Raw genomic sequence first — 8,354 nt, 5'->3', positions numbered from 1 at the left:
TTTTAAATGAATCTTTAGAATTTGGTATTTATTGCATTTATTTAGTTACATTAGTTCATTTTATGTAAAAAAAATAAAAATAAATAAAGTTACTGTTGTTTACAAAATAGCCTTTTTTTACATTTATAGATTTTGAATATTATAGAATATAAAACTTTAACATTTAATAGCATCTAATACTGAGTTGTTAATTTTACTGCACTGTAAAGTCCTCAGTCTCCTGGTGTTTCTCAGTGTTGAATTAATCCAGATGAATCCAGATGATTTCAGCAGAATCACATTTATTGAATGAAGGTTTTCAGGGATTCTGCAATGTCATTTAAAAACAGCTCGTTGCCCAAAGGAGACAGGTGAACCCGGTCTCTGAGGAAGAGCCAAGGGTTGTAGAACAGGATATTCGGGTGATGAATAACAACCCCCTCCACTCCCAAAATGAAGTCGGCCATCTTGCGGTTTACCCATTTCCGGGCCATGTCGATCTGCTTAGGGTGAATGGTGGACCTCCACTGACGTCTTGGGGTGATATCTGACAGCAGGAGCTTTATGTGTGGGAAACGACGGTGGAGATCAAGCAGATCCACCTTCATCTCTGCAATGAGATGAACGGCGTTCATCCCTCCGAGGTCGTTCCCACCACAGTGGATGATCAGCATGTCCGGAGCCGTTCTTCCTCTCAGAGACTTGTTGAAGAACGGAACGAGGCCTCGCCACCTCAGTCCTCCCCAGCCGAACCAGCTGACCTTGGCCTTCACTCCCAGGTCACCTCCCAGTGAGCTCCTCGCTATCTCCTCCCCACGACGAATATAGCTGTCCCCTATGATCCATACCGTGGGCGGAGCTGTAAAAAGAAACAATAAAAACAATATTAAATAATTTTATTACAATCACAGCATATATAAATATATAATATATAAATATATACTTAAATATAGTATAATAAACAGTTAAAGAAGTACTGCAATAAAACAATTCATGCTTCTTGTTAGGTGGTATATCATAATGAGGTTAGTCTTAAAGAAACAGTAGTTTAACCAAACATGGACCCCATAACGCACCTCTCTCCAGCTGGATTTGAGCCTTTTTCTCTACTGGAGCTTCATTATCTGGTGTCTCTGCCAGCTTTCTATTAGGAGAGGTTCTGCTAGTGCTAACGACAGTATCTGCAGCATATCAGTGACATTAGAAACAGGTTAGAAACAGAACTGTATTAAAATCAACATTTGAAACTGATGTGAGAACATTTAGTTTAAGAGAAATTAAACATGCTAACCAAACTGAAATCTGTCCGATAATGCACCTCCAGCTGGAGTCTGGCCTGTGTCAGTACAAGAGCGTCCTCACGTCCGTCCATTAACACATTGGAACGTTTCTCTCTCCTGCTGGGGCAGTTGGTCTTCCCGTGCTGGAAGTTCTCCCAACTCTGCCGGTTGATCTTCACCGGTCGCTGAACCGCAGTCTTTACAGAGTTCAGTAAAGACATTCTTCACTAAAGCTGCTCGTCCTCAGTAACTACAAGATTTCCTCCGAAGTCCTTATACTGTGGCTCCCAACTCTAGTCTGAACTCGAACTGACGGAATCCTGCTTGCAAACGCTCAGGTGTGTGATGTCATACCTGTGATGTCAGTGGAAACTCTCCTGCAGTAACCATGGTGACCACTAGGCTAGCAAGCTAGCTAGTGCCACTAATTCACTAAAATTTTATTTTAGTGATATGATTGTTAGGTACGTTCCGGCTAGGTGTCTCACACTGAAAAAAAGTACTTGCATTTGCTTTTTAAAAGAAAATTTACTTTTAGATAAATTTAAGTAATTTCAACTCGGTTTCAAAACCTAAATGTTGCATACACTCTAAAAAACAGAGGTACGATATGAGTACTTTTTTGTACTCGAAGGTACACTCTTTATAATTGTACCCTCAAAGGTATAATATTGGTCTTTACAGGGTCAGATTTGTTCCCTCTGAAGTACAAAGTCATTTCTAACAGCAATAAGTACAAATTTGTACCATTTAACCAGCCAAAGGGTACATTCAGTATTCTGTATCACTGTACTAATGAACAATATATATTTTAATTGCAAATTTTTTATTTGAAAGCCAGACAATTTTGTATCATCAAGTTTTTGAGCCATATTTAGTTGATGATAATGTTTATAATCTTTATAATCTTTACTGCCACAAAAACCATGGGTACAAAAAAGGGCTTTCACTGAAAGGTACTTTTTTGTACCTCAGTATAAGGTACAGCCCCAGCGACAAGCTTTGTACTCTTTTAAGTACAAATCTGTACTTATATTTCTTAGAGTGTAGAGTAAAATAAGTAAACTGAACTTCAGTCAGTACTTTCTTTAAGTAAACTTTACTTTATTTATGTTGGCTGAATCAATCCTTACAATTACTTACTTTGTCCAATATTACTCAAATAATTTATGATAATTTCAGGAACTATAATATATTATTTATCATAAATTATTTGAGTATTATTATATAAATTAAATATGTGTAATTAGATAATATTGTATGCAGAAATTAAGTAAAAGTTAATAAAAGAAAGGATTGATTCAGCAAAAATAAATTAAGTAAAGTTTACTAAAAGAAAGGACTGACTGAAGTTCAGTTCACTTATTTTCTCTATGTAACATATAAGTCTTGAAATAGAGTTGAAGTTACTTAAATGTATCTGAAATTAAATTTACTTAAAGCAAATGCAGAAAGCTGTGAAACTTTTTTTAAAGTAAATTTTACTCATCATTTTTTTCAGTGCAAGTCTTTCATTTTTTGTATTTGACTGAAAATAAACTAGTAACCAAGATATTGGGATGTTTTTAAGTCTTATTTAACGCTCAGATCAGATGAAGACACTTTGTTTGTTGGTAAACAGCTTTAGGATGTGTTAGTTAATGTTAGCTAAGTCATGTGTTTTAGTTAGCGTTAGCTAGCGTATATGTGTGTAGTTAAAGTTAGCTAGCTATGTTAGCTAGGTTATATGTGTGTAGTTAGCGTTAGCTAGCGTATATGTGTGTAGTTAGAGTTAGCTAGCTATGTTAGCTAGGTTATATGTGTGTAGTTAGCGTTAGCTAGCGTATATGTGTGTAGTTAGAGTTAGCTAGCTATGTTAACTAGGTTATATGTGCGTAGTTAGTGTTAGCTAGCTATGTTAGCTAGGTTATATGTGTGTAGTTAGTGTTAGCTAGCGTATATGTGTGTAGTTAGAGTTAGCTAGCTATGTTAGCTAGGTTATATGTGCGTAGTTAGCGTTAGCTAGCTATGTTAGCTAGGTTATATGTGCGTAGTTAGCGTTAGCTAGCTATGTTAGCTAGGTTATATGTGTGTAGTTAGAGTTTGCTAGCTATGTTAGCTAGGTTATATGTGTGTAGTTAGTGTTAGCTAGCTACGTTAGCTAGGTTATATGTGTATTTTAGAATTAGTTAGCTAGGTTATATGTGTGTTTTAGAATTGGTTTATTATTAGAATTAGTTTATTTATTATTAGGTTATATGTGTGTTAGTTCGCGTTAGCTAGCTTATATGTGTGTAGTTAGAGTTAGCCAGCGATATTAGCTAGGTTATATGTGTGTTTTAGAATTACTTAGCTAGGTTATATGTGTGTTAGTTAGATAGGTTATATGTGTATTAGCTAGGTTATATGTGTGTTACTTAGATAGGTTATATGTGTATTAGCTTGATTATATGTGTGTTAGTTAGATAGGTTATATGTGTATTAGCTGGGTTATATGTGTGTTAGTAAGCTAACTAAGTTCACTACATGATGTACTGACTACCTTAGGATTAAATATACAACACTACACAGTGTATTTGCCACTGTTAGCACTGTTAACTAGTGTAAAACCAACAATCACACTGTGAGGTTTTAAACATTCACAGTGTAAATCTAAGACTAACATTGTTAATATAACACTGGCAAATGTGCTGTAAAACAAATTAACTGCATGGCTGTCCAAATGTCATTATTATTATTATTATTATTATTATTATTATTATTATTATTATTATTATTATTATATGATAATAATAATAATAATAATAATAATAATAATAATAAGAAGAAGAAGAAGAAGACATTTGAACAGTCATGCATTTAACTTGTTTTACCTGCACAGCAGGTGTGTTATATTAGCAGCCAATGTTATATTAACATTGTTAGTGTCATATTTACACTGTGAATGTTAAAAACCTCACAGTGTGACTGTTGGTTTTACACTTGTAAACTAACAGTGCTCACACTTGTAAATACACTGTGTAGTGTTGTATATTTAACCCTAAGGTACATCCTGTAGTGAACTTAGTTAGCTAACTAAAACACATATAACCTAGATAATACACATATAACCTAGCTAACTAACACATAACTCTAGCTAACTAACACACAGAAAGCCTAGCTACCTTAGCTAACTAATTCTAAAACACACATACAACCTAGCTAACTTACCTAGCTAACACTAACTACACACATATAAGCTAGCTAACGCTAAAGGACACACATTTAACTTAGCTAACTAATTCTAAAACACACATATATCCTAGCTAACGTAGCTAGCTAACTCTAACTACACACATATAACCTAGCAAACTAACACACATATAACCTAGCTAACTAACACATAACTCTAGCTAACTAACACACATAACTCTAGCTAACTAACACACATATAACCTAGCTACTTTATCTATCTAACACACAAATAATCTAGCTAATTTTAAAGGACATACATTTAAGTTAGCTAACTAATTCTAAAACACACATACAACCTAGCTAACTTAGCTAGCTAATGCTAACTAACACACATAACTCTAGTTAACTAACACACATAACTCTAGCTAACTAACACACATAAAACCTAGCTACCTCAGCTAACTAATTCTAAAAATTAGAGTCACAAAGTATCCTCGTCAGATCTGGGGGTTAAATAAGCTGGAAAACATCCCAATATCTTGATTACTAGTTTAAATTCAGTCAAATACAGAAGAATAACGACCTGAAGATGTTTAAAAACGGTACTAATACCTTAAAATGTACAGGTAACCAGTGGAATTAGTGGCACTAGCTAGCTAGCTAGCCTGGTGGTCACCATGGCTACTGCAGAAGAGATTCCTCTGACATCACAGGTATGACATCACACCTGAGCCCATATAAGCAGGATTCCATCAGTTCGGGTTCAGACTAGAGCTAGGAGCCACAGTATAAGGACTTCGGAGGGAATCTTGTAGTTACTGAGGACGAGCAGCTTTAGTGAAGAATGTCTTTACTGAACTCTGTAAAGACTGCGGTTCAGCGACCGGTGAAGATCAACCGGCAGAGTTGGGAGAACTTCCAGCACGGGAAGACCAACTGCCCCAGCAGGAGAGAGAAACGTTCCAATGTGTTAATGGACGGACGTGAGGACGCTCTTGCACTGACACAGGCCAGACTCCAGCTGGAGAGAGGTGCGTTATGGGACAGATTTCAGTTTGGTTAGCATTTTGAATTTCTCTTAAACTAAATCAAATGTTCTCACATCAGTTTCAAATGTTGATTTTAATACGTGTTCTGTTTCAAACCTGTTTCTAATGTCACTGATATGCTGCAGATACCGTCGTTAGCACTAGTGTACCGTCTCGTAAAAGGAAGCTGGCGGAGACACCAGAGGATGAAGCTCCAGTAGTGAAAAAGGCTCGAATGCAGCTGGAGAGAGGTGTGTTATGGGACAGAATTCAGTTTGGTTAGCATGTTTAATTCCCCTGAACTAAATCAAATGTTCTCATATCAGTTTTAACTGTTGATTTTAACACAATTCTGTTTCTAACCTGTTTTTAATGTCACTGATATGCTGCAGATACCGTCGTTAGCACTAGCGTACCGTCTCGTAAAAGGAAGCTGGCGGAGACACCAGAGGATGAAGCTCCAGTAGTGAAAAAGGCTCGAATGCAGCTGGAGAGAGGTGTGTTATGGGACAGAATTCAGTTTGGTTAGCATGTTTAATTCCCCTGAACTAAATCAAATGTTCTCATATAAGTTTTAACTGTTGATTTTAACACAATTCTGTTTCTAACCTGTTTTTAATGTCACTGATATGCTGCAGATACCGTCGTTAGCACTAGCGTACCGTCTCGTAAAAGGAAGCTGGCGGAGACACCAGAGGATGAAGCTCCAGTAGTGAAAAAGGCTCGAATGCAGCTGGAGAGAGGTGTGTTATGGGACAGAATTCAGTTTGGTTAGCATGTTTAATTCCCCTAAACTAAATCAAATGTTCTCACATCAGTTTTAACTGTTGATTTTAACACAGTTCTGTTTCTAACCGTTTTTTAATGTCACTGATATGCTGCAGATACTGTCTTTAGCACGAGCAGAACCTCTCGTAAGAGGAACCTGGCGGAGACACCAGAGAATGAAGCTCCAGTAGCGAACAAGGCTCCAATCCAGCCGGAGAGAGGTGCATTATGGGACAGATGTCCGTTTGGTTAGCATGTTTAATTCCCCTAAACTAAATCAAATGTTCTCACATCAGTTTTAACTGTTGATTTTAACACAGTTCTGTTTCTAACCGGTTTTTAATGTCACTGATATGCTGCAGATACTGTCTTTAGCACTAGCGGAACCTGGAGGAACCCGGAGAAGACACCAAAAGATGAAGCTCCAGTAGTGAAAAAGGCTCCAATCCAGCTGGAGAGAGGTGCGTTATGGGGTCCATGTTTGGTTAGGCTACCGTTTCTTTAAGACTAACATCATTATCAAATACCACCTAACAAGACCTTAGCAACAACCTAGCAACCACTTAGCTAATTCTGCATAGACAGACTACACTATAGATGTTACTGCTGGTGATGAAGCATGAATTGTTGTGGTGCAGTACTTCCGTAAACTGTTTAATTATACTATATTTAAGTATATATATATATATATATATATATATATATATATATATATGCTGTGATTGTAATAAAATGGTTTAATATTGTTTTTATTGTTTTTATTTTTACAGCTCCTCCCACGGTATGGATCATAGGGGACAGCTATATTCGTCGTGGGGAGGAGATAGCGAGGAGCTCACTGGGAGGTGACCTGGGAGTGAAGGCCAAGGTCAGCTGGTTCGGCTGGGGAGGACTGAGGTGGCGAGGCCTCGTCCCGTTCTTCAACAAGTCTCTGAGAGGAAGAACGGCTCCGGACGTGCTGATCATCCACTGTGGAGGGAACGACCTTGGAGGGATGAACACCGTTCATCTCATCGCAGAGATGAAGGTGGATCTGCTTGATCTCCACCGTCGTTTCCCACACATGAAGATCATGCTGTCAGATATCACCCCAAGACGTCAGTGGAGGTCCACCATTCACCCTAAGCAGATCGACATGGCCCGGAAATGCGTAAACCGCGAGATGGCCGACTTCATTTTGGGAGTGGAGGGGGTTGTTATTCATCACCCGAATATCCTGTTCTACAACCCTCGGCTCTTTCTCAGAGACCGGGTTCACCTGTCTCCTTTGGGCAACGAACTGTTTTTAAATGACATTGCAGAATCCCTAAAATCCTTCATCAAATAAATGTGATTCTGCTGAAATCATCTGGATTCATCTGGATTAATTCAACACTGAGAAACACCAGGAGACTGAGGACTTTACAGTGTAATGAAATCAACAACTCAGTATTAGATGCTAATAAATGTTAAAGTTTTATGTTATATAATATTAAAAATCTGTACACTTAAATAAAGTCTATTTTGTAAACAACAGTAACTTTTTGTTGTTTGTTTTTGTATATAAAATAAACTAATGCATTAAAATAAATACCAATTTCTAAAGATTGGCTAGATAACACAGTTCACCAGCCTAAACTAAAATTCATTTAACCCTCCTATTATGTTTGGGGTCAATTTGACCCTATTCAGTGTTTATCAGCTTTAAATAAGCACTTAATGTCAATTTATTTACTTCATATTTGGTGACTTTTCCTAATTTAATGGGGCCAGCTGGGTAAACATGCATAAGCGTGGGTTTCGAACCTGCGACCTCCCGAATAGACTTATTTATAGTGTGCCTTATAATCGAGTGCACCCTATAGTCCGAAAAATATGGTATGCTTAATCTACACGCTTTTTTAAATGATTAAATGATTTGTGTAATTTGGTAAGTTTTTTTTTTTTTGTAAATTTGAGAGAGTAATAAAAACAAGCTGTTAAGATTTGCACACACATCAGCACGCTCTGCTTTATGTTCACTCCAGTAAACTCTAAATACATGAACGTTCTGACTAAACTGGGACGTGTTCTCAGAAAGGTTAGCAAAAACATGCCGGTTCTATAGAAAAACCGTTATGCAACCGTACATACATATAAAACGCTGTAAGTCGTTTCATGAAAACAC

General features: G+C 37.2%; 2 protein-coding genes across 13 annotated transcripts; one reads left to right on the top strand and one right to left on the bottom strand.

The window, feature by feature from the left end:
* Positions 1 to 261: 261 nt before the first annotated feature.
* Positions 262 to 1,480, bottom strand: LOC111195462 (uncharacterized). Its single transcript, XM_049472003.1, has 4 exons — positions 1,420 to 1,480; positions 1,298 to 1,336; positions 1,056 to 1,160; positions 262 to 838 (listed from the first exon to the last, which is right to left on the bottom strand). The coding sequence occupies exons 1-4, from the start codon at positions 1,478 to 1,480 to the stop codon at positions 282 to 284; spliced, it is 762 nt and encodes a 253-aa protein (XP_049327960.1). The 3' UTR covers positions 262 to 281.
* Positions 1,481 to 4,868: 3,388 nt separating this feature from the next.
* On the top strand, positions 4,869 to 7,727 carry LOC111195461 (uncharacterized). Of its 12 annotated transcripts, none has more exons than XM_049472010.1 (7): positions 4,874 to 5,443; positions 5,587 to 5,691; positions 5,833 to 5,937; positions 6,079 to 6,183; positions 6,325 to 6,456; positions 6,571 to 6,669; positions 6,979 to 7,727. In XM_049472010.1, the coding sequence occupies exons 1-7, from the start codon at positions 5,257 to 5,259 to the stop codon at positions 7,533 to 7,535; spliced, it is 1,290 nt and encodes a 429-aa protein (XP_049327967.1). In that variant the 5' UTR covers positions 4,874 to 5,256; the 3' UTR covers positions 7,536 to 7,727. The 12 variants fall into 12 exon arrangements, with proteins under 12 accessions (XP_049327972.1, XP_022538587.2, XP_049327970.1 ...); XM_049472011.1 differs by having other exon boundaries at positions 4,876 to 5,443; positions 6,325 to 6,429; XM_049472013.1 differs by lacking the exon at positions 5,587 to 5,691 and having other exon boundaries at positions 4,870 to 5,443.
* The last annotated feature ends 627 nt before the right edge of the window (positions 7,728 to 8,354 follow it).

The sequence above is a fragment of the Astyanax mexicanus genome, chromosome 24 (genome assembly GCF_023375975.1).
Source record: "Astyanax mexicanus isolate ESR-SI-001 chromosome 24, AstMex3_surface, whole genome shotgun sequence".
Taxonomy (NCBI): domain Eukaryota; kingdom Metazoa; phylum Chordata; class Actinopteri; order Characiformes; family Acestrorhamphidae; genus Astyanax; species Astyanax mexicanus.
The sequence above is the reverse complement of the archived record's forward strand: the minus strand, read 5'-3'. Positions and strand labels throughout refer to the sequence as shown.